The sequence below is a fragment of the Aquila chrysaetos genome, chromosome 4 (genome assembly GCF_900496995.4).
Source record: "Aquila chrysaetos chrysaetos chromosome 4, bAquChr1.4, whole genome shotgun sequence".
NCBI classification, from domain to species: Eukaryota; Metazoa; Chordata; class Aves; order Accipitriformes; family Accipitridae; genus Aquila; species Aquila chrysaetos.
In genome coordinates, this window is record NC_044007.1 from 10308446 (window position 1) to 10330739 (window position 22294).

Consider the following 22294-nt stretch of genomic DNA (forward strand, 5'->3'; position numbering starts at 1 on the left):
TCTATCTTCTGTCACTCTAGCTTCCAGGCTTCTGTATCTGAGTCTCGCTTGAGAAAATTGAAAATATTCCACACTCCCCTGGGGCCCAATTCAATCTCCTCTGCTGCCTCCCTCTCTCTACCCTAGCTGCCCAGGCTGCCCTCACCCCAGCCCCCTCATCTCCTGCATCTACTTTGCATCTGCTTCCTCACCCCTGCTCCTGTTCTGACCAGCTCATTAATCTAGATGGATCTTGATTTGGGGCAGATAGACCTCGATGAACCTGTGTAGTTCTCCTGATTGTCAGAAGAGCTTGTTTCCTTGGGCTCTACGCCAAATCCCTCCTGTAAAGTGTTTGCACCTAGCTGGTGGGGATGTGTTGTCTTAATATGTTTTCGGGTTTTGTGATGTTGTCTGTACATATACAAAGACTGATAGGTTTGCATCCTTCTACCTGCAGGAGTTATACAGAAACAGCACTTTTTTTAAACAGGATATGTTTCTGACAAACTTTTTGGAAACTATTTTCCAGACTACTCAAATTCTTCCTCTTTTCAATAAATATTGCTCTATGCAGTCAACTCCTAGTAGCTATAAATCTCAGGCCCGTGTAATGTTCTATAATTGTAGTCTTGGTGGCAAGATTTCCATAAATCTGTAAACTTTTGAGCTGGAATCCAATGCTTACATAGGGGGTCATCCATACACTACTTATATCTTAGGAGTATCCTCTCTCTGTTCCAATATAAACATGAAATTTCTAGTCTAAAAAAAAAAAAAATAATAATTTGCAAGCCCAAAAGCACCATTTTTTTTTTTTTTCAGCAAATTGAGTTAACTGTGGTAAATCATGGAGTACTCATGTGTAGAATATGTAATTTAATCTAGGATTTAATATGAAGAGAAGTACAGAGACCAATGAAAGGCAAAGTCTTTTTCTCAAGGAATACAAATAATGGCAATCTTTTCAGTTCTCTACTTTTCACATGTCTGGGATATGGAAAAAATGTTTCCTATGTTGTGGAGTCTAACAGCCTTGTACTATTTCAGAGGTAGTGAAGACATTTTGAAGAACTTGGACTTTAAAAATTTTAAAAAAGCCCAAATATTTAAGTCCAAAACAGTACCTAAAATACCATATACTAGAATATTATATAATGCAACACTATTGGAATGAAAAGTGTGGTAGGAACAGATGCTGAGCTAGTGCCAACTTTTCTTTTAAAATATTAGAAAACAGATAAAGGCAAAGGAAAATGTGGGAAAGGTGCAGGTGTGGAGTTGAAGAACCTTATAGCAGTAGAACACCTTTCAAAGCAGGGCCAGAGAAGAACATTGCTTATTCTGTCTCTTCCCTGCTCTACAGTGCAGACTAAACTTCCATGGATGGAAGAGGGGCCTCTTCTCCCCTTTTTCGTAGCTGAGGTCTGTACAAAAACTTGTTTCAAAGTCCATTTGGATGTTAAGCAAGTATTAAGTTTTGTGTTTATAAAAGAGGGAGTTCCTTGTATCTGCCTTTGTGGTTTTGGTTTAAGAATATTGTCAGATGTTCACTGCTTTCCCTTTCAGAAGCTTTTTCTGTGCTGTTACATTTCTTGTTATGTCGAATTTCAGCATTTGTTTTCTAATCTGTGCATTAGTTGAAGTTTCAAGCAGAGCAATCCTTAGCTTATATCTAAGCAAATTAAGTTACCATTCAAAGATGTTCGAAAAATGTCATTTAGATTATTTTGGATTTCCATAGCAACCATGAGAGATTTTTCCTTGCTTTATCCATAGGATCTATATGTGAAGGGTTTGCTGTTTGTCTTACCTTTTTTCTTCTTTTTTTACTTTTAAATGTAAACATTTTTAGCAAGGTTCAGCATGAGCCTTTTCTGCTGTTTCGTTTAGACTTCAATGCACTAAGAATGGTGTCTAGGCAGATGAATCATTCTTTTGCCTGGGAAGTATTTTTTGTTCTTGGATCATTAAATGTCACTTTACATCTATTTCAGTAACAAAATTTACTAATGGCTGTTGAAGTTGGTTCTAAGATTGTTTAGACGTGCTGTAATAGAAGAGGGAAGGGGGAATGATAAAGGCACTAAACCAACATAGTTAGTATAATTGTACCTTGGGAATGGTGATGGTTAATGAAAGAGGAGCCTTCTGCTGAAGGAGCTCAGAAACACTTGGGTTTGGATTTTGCTGCCTTTTGACAGAATTGAGTATACCCAGGATCTTTTCTTTACTAATGGTTAACATTGAGGTTATGGTAACTTACTGACTTAGTCACTAAATCAGTAAAGGCTGTTCTTTATGTAGGATAAAATACCAATCCTTAGAAATCTGATGTTTTGTGAGTAAAATCAAACTCAGGGCAGTTTTAAGATGATGTGCGTCATAAAGTAAAATGTAAACATCTGCAATAAATTTATTTGATACTGGCCTGCAGGGTCTCCTTCTATTCAGAGAAAATTGAAACACGATATTCAAAACAAATGCCCTGCAGCAGTAACTCAACAATGTCACTAAATCTTTCCTTGCCAGCAGATGTAAGCTACCAGTGAGTTGTTTTAAAATGTGTTGTATGAAAGGTCAAGTTGGATTATTATGGTCCCTGCTGCTTTTTCAGTTGCAAAATCATTAATAAAGAATGATCTTCAAAATCGTTAGATGTGTCGTATAGAGGATAATTGGAAGAATGTGTACTTCGCTTTAAGTTGCACCCTCTGCTGATTATTTTTAAGTTATCCTAATGATTTTTTTTTTTTAATTGTGCTTTTTTCACCTCAGGTAATGATTTGGGCCCACCTTCAACTAAGGCTGCAAACAAGTTTGAGGGGATGTCTCAGCAATCAAGGTAAAATCTGTGTGTATGAAGGCAAAGATGAAAATTTATGTAAACATAACTAATTTGTAAATTAGAAAAAAAAAGTCTTTCATATGAATAAAAATCCAGGCTATGCTTCTTCATTAGTTTTCTGCATGCCTTACTGCCATACAAATACTTTGGCTTGATTGAGCCTCCTACGCTTTGTTCATAGCTGTCCATACACAATTCATCCTTTCAGCAGGATGGACAGAACGACTTGTACCAGAATCTATCTACTGCTCCTACAGAAGTGTTCTCTGAGCTGGGGAATGTTGCCTCAGACTGCAGTCCAGCAGGACAAAAGTTTTATTTTCACGTCTCCTGGCATTTCATTTTATCCGTTTCAGTGTGAGGTCTCATGCCTTTAGCTGTAGAAGTGTCACTCGGTACAGGTTGGCATCGAAGATAGCTCTATAAGAGAGAGAATTAATCTCAGGCTTCTAGCTTAACTGTTTTCCAGTCTGTCGAGCTTATGTGCTGACACAGTCTGTAGTAACACAAACTGCTTTTAGCTCGTAGTTCATCAGGTCAGTACATTACAAGTGTCTTTTTCAATAACTGAAGTAGTAAGGATAGCCATACATTCCTGTCACTTCATTACTCCTTTATCTGTGTTGTGATTCCAAGCTCCTGAGGTTCAAAGCATGGTAACTCTAATAAATGTGTGCCTCAGGCAACATGACGGAGACCTTGCATGACCACAAGTGTGCGTGATCAGGCCATGACTGGAGATGGATGTGTAACGTCAAACAAATCACGGTAGAAGATGTGTAGGTAGAGTTTCTGGACACTCCTCAGTCTGTGATCTGCCTTGTCAGGACAGGCAGTGGATGTGGTGTTGGTAGCACAGCTGACTTGCCGTGTTTGCTGAATCCAACCAGGTGGCACTGGATATTCAGGGAAAAAGTGGCGACGTTCTTCAGCACAACGAGCTGGTGCCATACTTGATAGTTGTAAGACAAGGGTAAAAGTGTGATACTCGTGCTTGATGACATTAGATAAAGGCCGAGGTAATTACTTATTGAATCAAGATTGAGCTTGGCTGTTCTTTCAGTTTTGTGTCATGATATATTTTTGACTATGTAAAAAAACCCTAGGAATAAGATAAAAGTGTTTCATCATACTTGTTTTGAAACATTAGCTTCAGAGACAATTAATACCAGAATCAAGGCTGTCGATGCAGAAGAGACTGCTCCGGTAAACATATTCTGGCAACTTCCTCACTTGTTCTTCTTTTTACTTGTTTTTTGAGTAATTATTTTTAGGTGATTATTATTTATTGTTTGATTTTTATGCCTTAAATCAATTGGCTTTCTTCTTCTACAGTCATTTTCTATAAAAGTGACTTGGGTGTGGTTTTGGTGGAAGAAAGTTGGTGGTTTTTTGTTGAAGCTTGTAGTATGTTTTGCCCTAATGTGCCATGTTTGCAAATTTGAGCCAGCCTGGCGTTAATTCTGAAAAAAATTGTCTACAACGGAAAGCATAGATGGAAAGTTCTTGCAATATGCAACCATCTCAGATTTTTATGTTGTAATTAAATTACTTGCAACTGTCCTGCTTGTATTGTTGCTTACCACTATGAGTAACTAACACAGCTGTAACACAGGTTGACAGAGTAAAGCATGTTGTTTTCCCACAATCATCAGTATTTCCTTGGAGTAGCAGAGACTTTGTCTCCTAATGCAGCTGCCGTTTGTGTGTAATACAATATCATACTCGTGCAGTAGGCTACAAAGCATAGGCTCAGTCCTAGAAAATTCAAACCACTGACACAAAGGACACACTATGTTTTTGAATGATTCAGTATAGTTACTTTAAAGACCAAATTTTCCTTAATGATCAGCATCTGCCTTTCAGCTTCACCTATTTTCAGAGTACATTTTTGGACATACCATAGTTCGTGGAATAAATCTGCCCGGTAGCATAAAAGCTGTTTGGGGTTTGTATGTCTTTTTCTCTGCAAAAGCAGTTCATTCTTAATAGTGTTTTGAGTTTTGGGATTGATCCACAGACAAGATGACAAGTTGGTTATACAAAAGAAGCAAAATAAATGGGGATTTTTTTAGATTATAGATGTGTAGAGGGGGGAAAAAAAAAAGGAAAAGAAAAAGTATATAATTGATGTAAGCACTAATAATTCTCTTCTGTTGATTTAGCACTGGGACTGCAAAGACTGCACTTGGCCCTAGAGTTCTTCCCAAACTACCTCAAAAAGGTAAGTGTTCTTTTTGTGGGTATTCCCATAATGATATCTTTTAAATGTGTGTGAAAATAGATACTTGTTTTAAATAGATGAATCTTTTCAGCATTATTTCTAAAATGCCACAAACCATGAAACTTCAGCAAAACTAAAAGGATTTTGGAAGATCAGGAAGGTTTTTATTAAACTAAAAAAATAGTTAGATCTATGGAACATAAGGAAGAAAGAAAAAAAAAATCATAAACTAACTGAAGCTGGAAGAGACCTCAAGAGGTCAGCTGGTCCAATCCACCACTCAGAGCAGAGCTAACTTTTTGACATGAGAGCAGATTGCTTAAAGCCATATCCAGTTGCATTTTGAGTATCTCCATGGATAACCTCTCTGGGCTCCCACTTCTTTGACCACTCTTGTTGGTAAAGTCTTTTTTCTTCCTAATATCCGTAAGTCCAATTTCTTGATACCCTTGAGGTGTGTTGTGTTCATTGCCACGTTTTGGCGATCAGGGTTGTTGTCCGTATAAATACTCTGAAAAGAATCAGGTACTGTTGCATGCTCGCTTATATATTGGTGACGAACTCGCTGAGACCATCATCCCTGTGAACACCTTATGGCCCTTTCTTTTTAGAAACACTTTTTTCTAGTCTCTCTTTAAACTCATACAGCAGGTTTTATATAGTTTTTTGAATTCTTGCAGCAGTTGACTATAAAGTTGAAAGTAGATCTACCTTCTAGCTCAGTCTGATACAGAATCCATCAAAAATACATTATATCTTTATGAGTGGGGATCACTATAGAGCCTGAAGATCAAGAAATTATGCCTGTCCAAACTTCTGAAGCTAGATGACTGAAATTGAGAATGCAAATCATTTTAACAGAAAATACAAATGTGAAATTTCAACTTTATTAAATTACAATTATTATGGTATCATCTTTTGAAAGACGCACCAATGACACAATGGGGTACCACTGCAAAGGAAGTCAACGCTTCCTTGATTTAAAATTATATAGGTGAAAATTTAAGATGGGCTCAATCAAAGCACTTTGATAAGGGCTACTAGCAGTTTTTTCATATCATTTACTTAAGCCTCAAACCAATGTGGGTGATCAGTGCTTGTACATTTGCTCCTAGGTAAGTCTAGGAGACAAAGCCATATACAAGTATCAACACAGACATTTTTTTAAATGAGGTATCTGATAGTAGCTATACAATTTCTTTCATGGAAATTATGCACAGTTTTCCTTTTTTGGTATAAATAACCATAAATATAACATGGAAGTGTTATTGCAGTAGGTGATACCCAAATTGAGTATTGTTGCTTTCATAGTAAAATGACAGGCCATCTTTTTGGCTGGTATTGCATGATACTAAAGCAATGCTGAATACAATAGGAGATTATTGCTTCCAGTCAAGAGGTGTTTCTTTCATCATGGGTCGTAACTTTTTTTCTCTCCTGTCCCCTTCATCTGCTTTAATACAGAGTTGTTTGGTTTAGGGGTTTGGTTTTGTTTTTAGGGTAGATTTCAGTCAAGTTTTCTTAGGGAACTTAGCAGTAGAATGAATGCACGACACTGACAAAAAACAATTTCAAAAGCTATTTTCAATTTCCTTCCATAAAACCTGCAAAATATGCTCGTTTAATACTTCTAATCTTTACTAAATTGTAAATATTTACAATTTTTTTAATTTGTTTTAGTTTGAATGTCTATAATACCGTTTATTCTATACACTGTATAAACATACATGCTCACTCGCTCTCTTCTTTAAGATTTTACAAGTACTAATCCTGAGACTCAGTGGGTTTTTTGTATGGAGTTCAACTGTGTATATTAATAATTGGCATTAAAGAGAATTTTCATTGCAGTCACATCAGTGGGTTGATAGGTTGTTTTGCAAAATACATCTTTTTGTATACTTATTTTTTGGTTTAGGCCCCAAAAGCAGTCACTTTATTTCACCTTAAGTAGTTAATCTATAAATTGACACCGAGTAGCTGTTGGATTAAGCACTTGTGGGCTCCAGTAGGAGCAATGAAATGAGATCTCAGTGAAAGAGGGTTAAGTAAAGATGTATTACCTGGCATTTGTCACAGACTAGGAGGACATATGGACAGTTATCGGGGCTCAGTTAACATGTGGTCATTACACAATTACAGTTCTGATATGTGCCTAAGTTCTTTAATGTTAAGATGAGATTGTGAAAAACCATTGTTATGCTCTTTTGTTTTAGTGGCACTAAGAAAAATAGAAACCAGTCATCATCTTTCAATAGATAAATCCCATCAGCACACGGAAATCTTTCAGAAGCCCTCACTGTCCATCGATATACCACAGAAGCCACAACCTGGAGACTTGCCCCCAAAGCCTCTGCCTCTGGAATTAACTCAGAAACCTCAAGTGGGAGATTTACCCCCAAAGCCTGGAGAACTACCCCCAAAGCCTCAGCTAGGAGACTTGCCACCAAAACCACAACTTGGAGACTTACCTCCAAAGCCGCAAATGAAGGACCTTCCTCCAAAACCTCAGCTAGGAGAGCTGTTGGCTAAAACTCAAGGTGGAGAAGCATCACCGAAGCCTCAGCCCCCAGAGGCAAATCAAAAATCTCACTCCTTAGATCTTTCTCCAAACGTACAATCTAGAGACACCGTCCAAAGGCAAGCATCTGAAGAGTCTAATGACATAACACATACCCTGCCAGAAACCCCTGTGCCACTTCCCAGGAAAATAAATATGGTAGGTATTATTCCAGCTAGTTGAAAGTATCCATGGAAGGCTTTGAAGTTACTGTAGGACTATCTGTGCAAAAAAACCAAAACCCATCCTTGAGCTATACACACAAAACAACATAACTTTATGGGCTAGGATGGTGAATGAGGAGGTCTTTTTGTGCTCCCAAGCAGCTTCAGCAAATGCTGGGGGTTTACAAGGCCTCTTGCATGCTGAAACAAATGCTAGTAACATAAAACAATACTCTTGGGAGCATGACAGTGTATTTAGATTTATTAGGGAACTTGGGCATTTTTATCTGTGCCAGTCATACTTCTGAATTGATTGCTAGTTTTCTTTGCTGTCTTTGCTCACTGCTTTGTATGTCGTAGATTACTAGAATATTTATGTATTTGATTTTTGTATCTTTAAGAAAGAATGTTAGCACCTATTGCCAGTAGATAAATTTAAAGTCAACTGTGACAAACTAGTAAATGTTCCTGTCGTGAGTATTTAATGTTGATGTACTTAAGTGGTTAACAAAGGTTCAGATATATTTCTGAAGTGGCAAAATTGACATGGCTGGATGGTGTGTAGTAGCAGAGCTGCAACTATAACTTGATTCCAAGTCTCCTTGTTCAACCCCCGATTCGTCTTGCTGTTCATCTTGCTAACCAGTGCAATTTCCATCCAACAGAGGATTCTTCATGCATATGTATATTGAAATAATTTTATGAAACTCCAAAACTCTCTTAAGATTTTCATCATTAAGAATACATCAAAAAGGAGAGGGTTTTGCTTGTCAAATTGGCTATGCAAAGCGCTTATGTAAAAAGAAATAAGACTTCCATTCTTGTAGTCAAAGATCACTTTTTCTCTGAAGCCATGACTCTGCTTGGCTTCTCTCATGGACTTGTCTGTAAGCTCCTACCTGACTGAGAACGACAGGGTTGTTGCTTGGGCTTCCTGAGTGTTCTGGAGATGAAATAAAATAGTACAAAGATCTGATCAAAAGGTGTCTGCAACTACGATTTGTTTATTTAAGTACTTTTAAATATAAGCCGACAAATAATGCTGGACATTCTCAGCTATTTGTCACTTTATTAAAGAAGGAAAGAAAGGAAATAGTGGATTAGTTGTTTGGTTTGGTTTTTTTTAAACTTTCACTTTATACAGAAAAATTCTGAGGAAGAATTCAGTGTTCTCCAAATTCAGCCATTTTCATATGTGCAGTAAATTAAATAGTTCCACTGTTTTACAGTGATCAAAATTGTGATGTATCTGTGATAATTACTTTCCAGTTTTCTACACATTGTTGCATGCACACGTGTATCTCATTCGCTGGAGTCTTTCTTGCTCAAGTAATAATGTGCAGGAATTCCTCTTAAATGTATCTTGCCTCCATTTTCATCCTCTGGCTCTATCTCCTCCGCACAAACTGGTGAAATGCTACATCACAGTGCAACTGTAAGACCCATGACAGCAGCCAGTAGTATTTGTGGGTACTTCACTCTTGGGTTTGACTATTTAGCCACTAAATAGACGAGCACAAGTTTATTGGAACTTTTAGAAAATCAATTGTTCAGAATTATTAGGTAAAAATACCAATGCTGTTAATATGTAAGGAGTTGAAAGTATATTTTTAGAAAAATGAAACTTGCTCTGAGTGCTTCTAAAATAATACTGAGCACTTGAGTGTTCTTTTGTGAGTTTTATATAAAGGAGACAAAATTATTTCTTTTTAAACAAAAAAAATGTTGAACGTAAATAAGAACATGGAGGGATTATTAATGACCACAGCAGCTGATTATTATTCAGTCTTAAGCATTAAAGTCTCTTTTTAATAAGTACTAATATTGGATATAAGGAGTTGGGGGTGGGCTGGGTGATATTTGTTTTATAGTTGCAGATTACATTTCCTGTAATTGCTTCTATTTCTTTACACACCGGTGCCCCAAACTGTATTCTGGAAAATATATAGTCTCTTCAGATCCGTCCTTTTTTAAACCTTCCCAAGATTAAATACACCTCAGACTTGAATTATCTTTTTTACTGCTCTCCTAAGTGAAAGAAATAGAATATTAAAATGTCATCTGTGGTACTAATCAGAAGGAACCAGGAGCAATTTCCATCATTTTTCATGTGTTCTAACAAGCTGAGTTGCATGCAGTTCTTTAAGTTTAGAGGAATTTAACTTTCCTCAGTCTTTATTCAATGAGACAAGTTTTGTCTGGCAGAAGTAGTTATTTCCCTTCATCACCAGGCTATTGATTGGAAGTGTTCTTAGTTTGTAAAGGTTCTCTGGAGTTGAAAGCTGGGACTGGCCCCAAATACCCATTAATATTGAATTCCAATCCCTAGTGATAGTTGAGAGTTTTGTTCAAATTACATGAATTTGTTTAAAAAAGAGAGAAAGCATTCTTTGAAGTAACTTCTTGCTGCAGCAAATCCTTGCTGTAAAAAATCCTTTGATCTGTCATGAACTTCACTTCAGGTATTTCTGTTCACTTGTCTTGAGTATGGGTTTTTTTTAGTTTTACGTTGTTGTGCCAACTGCTTTGTCCCTTAGATCCCTCTAGAATTGTTATTTTTCTGTACCTTGAGTTTAGTATGAACGCTCTTTGCTGTGTGTCTGTTCTGCTGTTCATCTGCAGGGAATTTTTTTTTTTTGCCAAGACCTGGAGGTATTTTAAGTGGGTAGGTAATAGCAAAGAGAAGGCTCCATAGGAAATTTCCTCTGTGAAGTTACTTTTGGCTCAAATTCCTCTAAACCTGCTGACTTTTTCCTTCATAGCCCTTCTGCTTCTCATCTCTTTGTGCTCTTCTTGGTTTTTTGCATTCTTGTTATCTGACTACTTCTGTTCAAAGAAGGAAATGTAGTTTTTGAAGTGTGGGTATGAAAATACAGGAATATAAAGTAGCAGGAGTGTTTTGCTGTGAATATTGCTTCCTTACTCTATTTGGAAATAATTTAAAGCATTTTCCCTGCCGTGAGAAACATATGTTCAGGGAGGAGTCCATGGGTCAGGCTTTTTCATATGAATTATCAGTATGCAGCAAAGTATGACCCAGAAAATACTTGGCCTCAGAATGGTAGAGCTGCGAGAATATCTATTGTGAATTATCATCACAGAATAGCGCTGCCATCTGAAATTAAGATTCTTTTGGTAAGAAATTGCTAACATTCTGGATGAGCAAATCACTCAAAAAATAATTTACAGTCCTATAAGCAGATCTGAAATGAAAGGATACTGTATTTTTGCACTAGATCCAAAACCAAAACTGTAAGGAATACTGGGAATTCAGTGCAGAATTTTCCTCAGCCCTTACCTCTCTTGTAACATTGAGAGGAGACTGGATTTCGTTTTCTGTTCATGGTGCTTCTTTTAATGAAGTATGTATTAAAGGAAAAAGAGGGTGTTTGTGGAGTGGAACAATGTAAAGACATTATTTATACTTTCTTTACTGGAGGAAGCATAGGCTGCTTAAGCCATGCACTACATGTTAAAGTCTCTTGGGAGTTCTGAATCTTAAGAAAAAGAAAACCTACACCTGTGTAGGTAATTTTTCGTTCTGGTTTTTTTTTTTTTTTTTAATAACATTGTTGAAGCAGAGTTTTTTGATTTTATGTACCTGATTGCAGGGAAAGCAATTTGGTAGTCTTCACCTTCTTGTAAAATAAAACATAACTAAAAGGCAAAATTGATATCATATGTATGGTTTTGCTGTTCCTCACGTCCTTCGTCTAAAACTTCATTCTATTTTTAGGGGAAAAACAAAGTTAGGCGAGTGAAGACCATTTATGACTGTCAGGCAGATAATGATGATGAGCTCACGTTTGTTGAAGGAGAAGTAATTATTGTAACCGGTGAAGAGGACCAAGAGTGGTGGGTATGTATCTTTTCCTTTTATAGTTCCACATAACTTCTGTATGACTTTCCTTTAAAAGCCTCTTTTTCCACATTTGAGGAGTTTCTTGTTATTTTGGTTTGTGGGTGGTGTTTTTTTATTTTGTTTGTTTTGTGGTGGGTGGTTTTTTTTTGTTTGGTTTTTGGGGTTGGTTTTTTTTTTTCCCCTGAGCTAACATCCAGCCCTTAAACTCATATGAGAGGAGGTCCCCTTTCTCTGGCAAGGTCTGTCTCTTCCTGGGAGTCTGCTAGAACCGTCCTGACTAGGTTTGACTTTATTGCTGGCTCATAACAACACGTACTTACATATGTCACTCTTTGGAATGCACACCAGCCTTTCATTAAATGAAGAAGTGGTGATTTTTACTCCATTTAGCATGCTTACACTCTTCATGAAAAATGAGATATGTAATTATCTTCAGTTCACCAGAAATGTTAAGTTATACCTACAGGGGTTGCAGGAAGTCTGAAAAACTATTTATAATTGGTGCTGTGAGCTGATGGTTTTCCTCCTTAAATGAGAGGTAGTTAATATTTTCTTTCCCTTCTTTCCTCCTATGGCATTGGTTTGTATCATACTCCCCCCTACCCTGGACTGCATATTGTCTTTGGTTCTTGAGTGCCAACACCAGGTTTTTCTCAACCCCACTTGAAGGCTCCAACCCTCCCTAGGCACTCTACTTCTTGCCTCCAAAGCCCTGCTACATCATACTTCGCTACCTAAGAATTATTACTGGGGAAAATGAGACAGATTTCATTTTGATTAAAACAAATTCTTACTGCAATGCTGCCTATGATTTCCTAATCTAAGTGCAGTGCAACCCTTGCTGTTTTGGTTCTAGCTACACAGTTTCCTCTCACTCGTGATTTAAGTGTGGAAGATTTTCAGCTGAGAAGATGGTATCAAAAGAGCAATGCCCAGTGAAAAGCTGGTGTATCAACCATACCATCCAGTCCCTGATTATGGTTGTATTAGTTGCTGAATCTGTTTTGTGAAGTGGCTTTTTAAAATCCCTGGGTACATGCCTGACAAGCTCCATGAAGTGCTCCAGTTTGAGTGTATCCGAGAAGGGAAACGAAGGCTGTTGACTCATATGCTTCAAAAATTTGGCTCTACAAGAGGAAATGGCCAGCCCTGCATGTTTCCCCTTCCCATTTTGTTAGCTTGTGGAAGAGGAAGGAGGTACACTATTATTCTGAAAGTAGTGAGCAGCACTGTAGCTGATAGTTGTTTATAATTATACATTTTAAACAAGTGAAGTTCATATAGAAGGAGCCTTTTAAAGTTGCTTGGCTATTTCTTTATAAATTATTATTATTATGCAAATCGTAAGAAGTTGTACATGAAGGATACTTAAATGATACTGTGATTTGTTATAAACACTAGTTTGCACTTAAATCATTAGCAATCATACTAATTCAATGAGAAAATAGCTGGGCCTTTATCACTTTAAGTGAAACATGCAGATTATCGTAAGTAACTTAACAACTGTAGTAGACATTTCCCTTGAGTAAATCCTAAACATCTTACTTAGTTAACTAAGATGAACGGGTTTGAAAGACATAGACTAACTTGCAGTAGCAAGATACATCAGGCAAGAAAATAAGGCTTCTGTTTTGGTGAGATTCTTGAAATTCAGTGATCTATGTAGCTCTTTTAGGTTTCCATATTCAATTGTAGTTGTTTTGTTCTGTTTAGATTTAGTTGGCTTAATTTGTCTTATTTATAACATGTTTGTATGGTTTTACTTTGTTCTGTTATGCAAATTTAAACTTTAACTAAGGTCTGCTTTAAACTGTCCAAGAACTTGCAAATGCTCTGTAGGATCCACGCAGTTCTGCTGCTTTTGAATGAAGTAAATGCAGTCTATGAACTCTATGTGTACACACACACACACATATATATGTACGTTTTTCTCCTGTGTTGCAGATTGGCCACATCGAAGGACAGCCAGAGAGGAAAGGGGTCTTTCCAGTGTCCTTTGTGCACATTCTGTCAGACTAGAAAAAACAAACAAACAAAAAATCCTAAACTTGAGCATTGCACATTCTTCATGCAAGACGGGCTTTTTAGCAAAAGCGAACGCTGCTGCCCTCCCTGTAATCCTGTGCACAATTGTATATATAGCTGCTGTTACAAAGTAAGAATTCATTTAAGTTTCACCTCATGAGGTTGAATTATATGTATTGTAAATATACTGTGTTATTCTGCCTTTGCCAGTATTATGGTAGCCTTGGAACCTGGCACGCCTTATTGGGTTCGTTGAAGCCATCCTTGGCATCTAGCACTTACATCTCTGTTTATGCTGTTAAAAATACGTATGAACTGCCAGCTTTCCAAACATAGGTGGTCTCCGTCAACCATGTAACTGTACAGAAATGACTGTTCCTAATAACTTGGTATTTTCAATATACAATTAGCAGAAAGTTAGAATGAGTGAATGGTTTCGGACAACTTAAAAATCAGTCTGCAGTTTATAAGTGTATGCAGTTTACAGCTATGAAACCCACTTCGGTATTTATTTAATATAGTGCTCAGTTAAGTGTAATTATGAAGACAAATATTCACTGACTTTACAGATAACAGTAATGTTTTATGGTGTGCATACAGCATTTCATGTTTATATTATGTGGACCTATGCCAAACTGTGATTGCAGTTCCCCTGTGATATTACCTCACTATAAAAAGTTACAAATTTATTTCATTCGAAAACTTATTTTAATGAAAATTAGTCATATTGTTCTTTAGTAGATATATGTGAAATTTGCTGGTTTCTTTCACTGAATTCTTAGTAACCAAGGACTTCTAGAAAATGTTAACTGTTGACATTATGCATGCATTTAGACGCTTACTTGAAACCTGCCTTTGTACAAAAGTAGTACTGTAGTCATATAGCTACATTTGAGGAAAAGAACATTTTAACTTAATTGCTATTCAGATTAATGTGAGCTTGCAACAGTATTTGTTTATAGCTAAATTGGCTCTTTGAAAAATGATTTTGTGGGTTTTTTTTTTCCTCTGTCTTCAACCTTGCTAAAAGTTAGTTACCTAAAATAAAATTTCTTAAGTGGTGATATAAGGATAAATTTAAATTATTTTTAATTGCTCTAAAAAATGGAAGTTAAGATGATCTCTCATGCATTCGATCAGGCTGTTAATGATAGAACTCAGATCACAAGTATCAGGCTGGTTTTAGTAGAGTTCACTAAACTGTGAGTGTAATAGTCTTAATTCAAAGCACCAAGTAACAGATATACTGTTACAAAGCTAATTTCTAAGAAAATCTTTGGAAGGCTGCATTTTACCTGAGGTTTCTTGAAAGTTGGTATAAAGTTGCGTTGCCAGAAAACACTTAAATGTATTACTGGAAACTTTCATTTCCTATGTCACTTTAAACATCATTTTTTAACTTCTGAAACATAATGAAGTTATGTTTTTCCCATAGTTTGTCTGTAGCAGGTTCCATGACTTTCATATGTAGTTTTGTATTACTTGCTTTAAATGTTTTTTTGGCTTCAGTACCTAGTACTGCTATTTCAAAGCAGATTGTCTTGGCTGCATGGAAAGATTTTCATTTCATAAAAGCACATCTCAGACTTTCTGAGGGCTTTCATTTTTAATTCAGTTTTACAAGACTGTAGTCAGTGAATATTTAATTCCTGTTTGTGGTTAATATAGAAACAAATATCAGTCTAAACCCCACATGGAAAAAAATGCAAAACATTTATCAACTGTTAATGGTTTTATCATTTATAACAAAAGTTTATTTAAAAAAAAAAAAAATTACGCAATGAGCAAGCAAGCCTGCTGGCATCTAATCTTCAGTATTACCAGCTCCAGTATTTCAGACTTTATTCTGTTTTTTATGGAAAGGAAGTCAGGTTTAGCATTTATTTAGCATTCCATTTTATCCATTACTACAATGTTTTAAGTTGCATTAAAGAACAAAACCTATTCACTTTTGTGGTCAATTGTATTTTTAAGTGATCTTGAAATAAACTGATAAAAGCAAATCATATAAAGAAAACCTAGGCATGTAAAATTATGTAGAGTCAAATGTCTATTCTTTTCTACGCTCTTTAAAATAGTATACATATGCATTTTATAAAATTAAATGAGTTCCATCGGGAACAATAGTTCTGTTTATTCTGGCTTATTGTGGGTCATAAGAAATCTGAAAATGTATGATATTGATTGAGTTTAAGTACAGTATTATATTTGAACTCAGTGAGCCACTGTCTACAATTTTGTATATGACATAGTATTTGGAAAGTCTAAATCTTTATGGAAAATTAGCTGATAAGGGGTTGGGGGGGGAGGGGCAGGGGAAGGTGCCCCCAGAGGGGGAAGTATGCTCTGCAGATGATGTCTTATTTACTGTTGAACAACAGTTGCTATTTATTTTTTTATTACATAGTACATCAACGTGTACAGAAATCGGATCTGGTCATGCCACTAGTTAAAATCTTGACTTCTCATTGAATGTTAAGGTAAAACATCAGTACACATGTCTATTCACATGTATTTAATGTGACAGTTTTTGAGTACTGTATGTGTTAATTTCTACTTTTTTAATATTTAAAATTGCTTTTAAATAAATGTATTCAGTTGATCCCAGATATCTGAACAAGGCCCTTTTGTCAACTGGAGTATCTTCTAGGGAGAAAGTCTGGATTCCAAACAGGTAGAACTAAAACACTTGAAATGTTTTCTCTGGAATATAAAGCACCCCTTATATAATGCAATTAAATGTGTATCTCTTTAACAGCTGTTAAATATGGATGCAATTGCCTTTATCTGGAAAACTTTACTTACTAAAGTTAGCATCAAAACACTTTATTTTGTCCACGAGTTTCGATTGCTTTCTCTCTGGCTCTAGTAGGCTCTACAGAAAGCCAGCCCCGTGTGTCTTCTTTTCTACATCTGGCCCTTCGGGTTGAAAAGAACTGCTCAGCATGGCCCTTTGTCCTGTGTACGGCCTTCCTCTGTCTGTGGGCACGTCTGCCAAACCCGACAGCAGCTCTCAAACCAACTCGAGCAGTACTAACCTTTCCTGGATGGAGTGACTTTATTGCTTAGAATTTCAGTTCTGACCCAGGTTGCAGAGGTTGTTTTTCCCCTCCCTGACTCGGTTCTTCAAAGTTTCTCATTTAAGACCCATTCCCGTCAAAACTGCTCCAAAAAGAACAAGCCACTTGAAATTGCTAGAAAGCAATGAGAACATCCTTTAGCCAGAGGAAAAGTTGGAGTGTGGAATTCTCAGATCTGGTTTGTATCAAAAACAGTAACTGCAACAGCACAGGGCTCAGGAGACCACTGTGGTAGGGTAGCTCTTCGAACACTGAATTGTAGCGCAGGCATAGCCTGGGCTGATCATAGAATATTCTGCTCGGTTAGTTCTGGGCTTTTAAATTTACATAGGCTAAACATATGGCGTGACGGGTGTGTGAAATGCGGACATGGGGCAGGGGAAGCAGTCTGGTTAAATATTCTGCTCTTGCTCAGTTGCTACCTTGTCACAATATTTCAGATAACAGCATTCAGAGATCCGTTGATTCCAATACCCTCAGTTCTCTGTCCTGCTTGTATTACTTATTCTTCAGTGACATGTATTGATTTCCTTTTGAAAGTCAAAATTGAGGTGGATATCTTGTACGCTGTTTGGAGCAGAAGAGACCAAGACAAATGCATGCCCAGAGAACTCCCTTTCTTGTTCCAAGTTTCAGTCTGCTTACCCTTCTCCTGGCAAACTTAAAGCTCATAGTTGAGCAGAAGACTGATTGGTAGTCAAAACCAGTGAAAGTGGTGTAAATCTTAAATACCAATGAGTGAAACTCAGAATTGCTCCCCACTGCCCACCAAAACCCCAAACGCTCCAACCCTATAAATATGATTTGTTTTCAGATGCTTCTCTCCTCCCCAGGCTCAGTAGTCCTGTGTGACAGTTCATCAACAAAAAACAACTTTAGTTTCCTCACACTCTACCCTGTTGTTATAGTTTCATAACTGTTCTATGACAAGAAACCAGAATGTGACAGAGGAACAAAAGTAAATAAAGTTCAGCTTCAGACCTTAAATTCTTGCAGACAACTTATCAACTCAGTCTTGAGTTTAAGGCTTTTGGGGGTGTTTTTATGAGACACTTTAGCCCTTGTAAAACACAGCTGGAGGCTTTTCAGATGGATACAGAATGCACACAGGACTGTAAGATGTTTTTGTCTATATAGCTGCAAGCCAAAAATTTTCTTATCTAATACAAACTATTTCAAGTTGTCTTAATGATACTTTTAGGGCTATAATACATAACATGATTTACAGCTCAGGCATCTGCTGAGAGAGTGGTCAAGTTTCTTCCTGAGATAAGCTAAGTGCTGTTTGTCAACTTGTACTTAAGCTTACACCCCCCCCTCCCGCCCCGCGCTGCAGCGTGCACAAAACCTGTGAGTCTTGACTAGTTCTTGTCAGCTGCTGTTCAAGTAACACTAAGAACGATAGTGTGTCACGGTACAGGCTTTGCCTTGTTCCTCCGTAAATTACAGAACAGATCCTCCTGTCTGCAGTGAGGCGGATGTCTGCTCTCGTCATTTTTATAATAGCAGGGGTGGGGGACAAACAATTTGTGACAGCTGTCACATCTGCTAACCATGTCAGAGCAGAGGAGAAGCTGATCCATCGTTTGCTGTATCACCTGAAGAATGTTTTGAATGAGCTTTAAACTTACCTGGAACTTTAAATCCGGTGTTAATGCTACTCTGCAGTTCTTACCGGTTTGGTCTTGGTTCTTGTAGTGTTTGATCAGAAACATCCCCTCCTCTTGTGCTTGTTGCTTTTCGCTGAAAGGTGGTGGTGTGGGACTAGGTCCATTCCCCCATGGGATTTTTTTCCCTAAGGCTTGAAGATGTTTCTTGTGCTTCAGTTACCACCAGAAATTTAGAAATCTGATTTTTCTCTCACAGTCCCATTGTGTAGACAAATCACCCTTGAATGCTCAAACTAGACTACTCCAGAATGGCTGCGTTAGAGGTCATTTCATTGTATTTACCTTCGTTCAGTTTAAAGCAATAGCATTAGGCTTGGTTTTTGGTAACTAATTTCCCCAGTCTGTTCCCCAGGGAATACTCCAGGAAGAACTTACTACAGCTGCCTGTAAACTTATAAGACTAAGGAGTAGCATGCAATAGCTTAAGTCTGAAGCTGCTCTCAAACCCACTTTACTAAAGTAATGTTTTTCATCTCTCCCTGCTCCCCCACCCCTCCTACCGTAGTGTCAACATGCCTCTGAACTGGAGTTCTTAGTGTTTAAATAAAAATCAAAAACTTACTTATTGGAAAGGATTGAAACGTGCTCCTGAAGAAAGACAAGCCACCTCTTGAGCTGAACGTGCACAGAAGAGGTCAGCAGCTGTTTGTTGGTTAAGCGGGGGTTTTGCAGTGGTTTTCTGCAGACTGCAGTTTGAAGCCTGCAGACTGCCTTAGCGACCTGGTGACACCAATAGCCATGCACTGCTTCAAAGACATCTCAGAGATGAAAGCAGACATTTTTTTTCAAATTAGTAAAGATTATACAGCTTGTAATCACCTGTCCATACTGCACGCTATTCCATCCATGGCTCTAGACCTACACATCATAGAACCGTAGAATGGGGGACCCTAAAGATCATCTAGTTCCAACCCCCTGCCATGGGCAGGGACACCTTCCACCAGACCAGGTTGCTCAAAGCCCCATCCAGCCTGGCCTTGAACACTGCCAGGGATGGGGCATCCACAACTTCTCTGGGCAACCTGTTCCAGTGCCTCACCACCCTCACATCACAGCGTGAAGAATTTCTTCCTTACATCTAACCTAAATCCACCCTCTTTCAGTTTAAAGCCATTACCCCTTGTCCTATCACTACATGCCCTTGTAAAAAGTGCCTCTCCAGCTTTCTTGAAGGCCCCCTTTAGGTACTGGAAGGCTGCTGTAAGGTCTATATATCCATGTGTCCTAGCCTTCCCTTTATTCATTGCAGATTTTGAATACAGAGCTGTAGCTCTACTTTAATAACTCTAGTCAGGAAAGCAAGAGCCCCAGGTAGCTGAGCAGTTAAGTGAGGTGCATCCAGCCACACGCTGTCATTTCAGATAAGACTTTTTATTGTGTGGAAATGCATCCAGGAGCTGGAAAAAAGCCTTGTGGAGCAATTCCAGGACGAGTGTGGATAGAAGCATGGGGATGAAGGGCAGATTTGTGATCCAGGATCTTCCTCAGCCTCTATCCTCCCTACAGGAATTGGGCCAACCTCCGCAGAAAACAGGAGAGCAAATGCTAAACCTGCCTCGATAGGGTGCACAGAGCTGCTGGTCAGCTTACAAGGGAAGTTTAGCAGGTTGGGTAACAGCAGAGCAAGGAGCATTAGGCTCCATGTGAAGGGAACTTACACTAATTGATGCTGGAAGATGGAGACTTCCAGGTCTTCTGCAGAGTATAGGAACAAATCTGAACTCTACATCTGCTACAAGGTGGAGGTGTGAGAAGAGCAGGGGGCAAAGCAAACCACAACTTGGACACCTTTGAAAGAGTATGAATAATACATCATTGACGTGAAGATCAATCGTAAGGAGTCAGCAGCTCTTCTGTGAGGACTGCCTAGAGGTGGGCCATATACTCACCTCAGAGCTCAGGATAATGCAGAGATTCAAGTGATACGAAGAAGCAAAGGTCCCTTGTCCAGGAAAAGCAGCAAGATCTTAGCAAACAATAATGGGCGAGAGAGGGCAGTGGGGCAGTCAGACCATCTGGTCAGCACCACGCAAGTAGCTGCTGCAGTAGCTGGGCCCTGTGAAGGAGCAGAAGGTACCAGATATGCGGATCTGTGCCCAAGATCCTGTGAGCAGGAGCTTTTGGTAGTAAGCAAGGAGGTGCTGCTGCCCTGCCAGACCAGTCTCTGGCAGCAGCCCCACACAGGGCCCAGGTCCACCTTAGATGTGGTTCTGGCACCCCCACTATCTCCTTGGAGCAGGTCTGGAAGGGTCACCTTACTTAGGGATGGATTTTGCTCAGGATCATCCTTTAACTCAGCACCTGTGTTCCTGCCAGGTCTGTCGGGAGTGAGATGCTGCTGGATCCAGCAGAAAAGCTCCTTCTGTTCCCCCTTACCTGCCGGGATGCAGAGAAAGTTGAGATGAAAAAGAAAATACTAAATTTGGGGGTGGAAAAACCCTCTCTACTTCAAAACCCTCGAGAGCAGGACTTTGTTCCTCTCACTTGCCCACGGCAGTGTTCTGCCTAATTGTTTTTCATGCAAAATGTGGCCCCTGGTAGTGTTTATTTAGACTGGGGTCTGCCCAAGGTCATCGCCTCCCTCTCTGTATAGCAGACGCCTGGTCTGCCCATGACCCATAGATTTAGCTGATTGCCTGGTGGAATATAAAGGGTGGCACCGAGTGTAGCACCTCTGCATAGGGGTCCTGTTACCTACATGACTTCTCAGCGCCCTGGCCTCACTGCCGCCCACGCCTCCATCTGCTTTGGGCCGGAGACGGGACTTGTAGCCATTGTGGCTGTCGCAGCAAGACCCGTGCCATGGCGTGGGGCCTCCGGGGCTGCAGAGCGAGCTGAAGCATCGCAGCCCCCCGCCAGAGACTGACAGGAAAGCCGGGCAGCAAAATGCCATTTAGAGAAATTACCTTAAGACGCGTTACCCCCATCTAATCCCCGTCCCTTCCTGAAAGGGATTGATGGTGCAGGAGAACAACAGCATCTGTTGCTGGAGGGAGAGCTTCCTGCTGGGCAGACAGGGTCGGGGAGGCCGTGTCCTGGGGGGACCCTCGCCCCTTCTGCCACCAAGATGCCGTCAATCATCAACGCGAGATGGAGGACAAACCGAGCAAGGTGCCTCGGGGATGTCACAACCGCTCCGGTGTCCGGGCGCAGCTCCAGAGGTTGAAGGAGCTGTCGGGATTTGCAGGAAAAAAATTGAGCTGTGATGAGTTTTCCCTTGAGTTTGGGAGGATCAGCCTTAAAGGCAACATCTCACCGAAGCTGGTTCGGCTGCCAGGCCGGATAACCGGGCTCTGACCGTAGCAGGGACCGACACCTGCGTTCGGAGGTGCCAGCGGCCCCGTCCCCAGGACCGCCACCGGCCTTGCCCTTCCCCGGGTGTCGGCCTGCGGCCCCGGCCTGCCCTTCAGGCCCGGGCAGTGCTCCAGCCGAGCCTGCAGCCAGAAGGCCGCCGCAGGTGGTCGCCCGTGGCGTGCACGCTCTTGAAGTTCCCGCGGTACCCCCGCTCGTCGCCGGCACCATCCTATTTCTGCAAAGCCCGGCTCACGCTCCGCTCTGTCCCGTGCTTGCCCGCGGCGGCCCGCCCGAGGCTGCCCTGGTGCGTGGGGACACGGCCGAGCTCCCCGCGAAGGGTCCCGCCCGGGCCGGGGGGCTGAGGCGGAGCGCTCTGACCCGCTCCCCGTCCCACCCCCGGCCGGCCGGGCCCCCCTCGGCGGCTGACAGAGAATCACGCGGAGGGGCAGGGACGCCCCCCCCACCCGAGTGACCACCTGCCCCGGGGCGGGGGTGAAGAGAACCGGGCGCGGCGAAGGTGCCGGGGCCGCCTCTCCCTCCCTCCCCAGCAGCCGCTTCCTTTTATAGCGACGCGGCACCGCGCCCGCCGCC

At 40.0% G+C, this 22294-nt stretch overlaps 1 protein-coding gene across 6 annotated transcripts in view; it reads left to right on the plus strand.

Annotated features, from left to right (window-relative positions):
* The window catches only part of ASAP1 (ArfGAP with SH3 domain, ankyrin repeat and PH domain 1), a 191809-nt gene extending 175325 nt beyond the window's left edge, over positions 1-16484 (plus strand). For all 6 annotated transcript variants that reach the window (XM_030010873.2, XM_041122804.1, XM_041122805.1 and 3 more), the window contains 5 exons: positions 2758-2824; positions 4993-5051; positions 7265-7767; positions 11509-11631; positions 13579-16484. In XM_030010873.2, coding sequence (XP_029866733.1) covers positions 2758-2824; positions 4993-5051; positions 7265-7767; positions 11509-11631; positions 13579-13653 — 827 coding nt within the window. In that variant the 3' untranslated portion in view covers positions 13654-16484. The remainder of the gene's footprint in view (positions 1-2757; positions 2825-4992; positions 5052-7264; positions 7768-11508; positions 11632-13578) is intronic.
* Positions 16485-22294: the final 5810 nt, after the last annotated feature.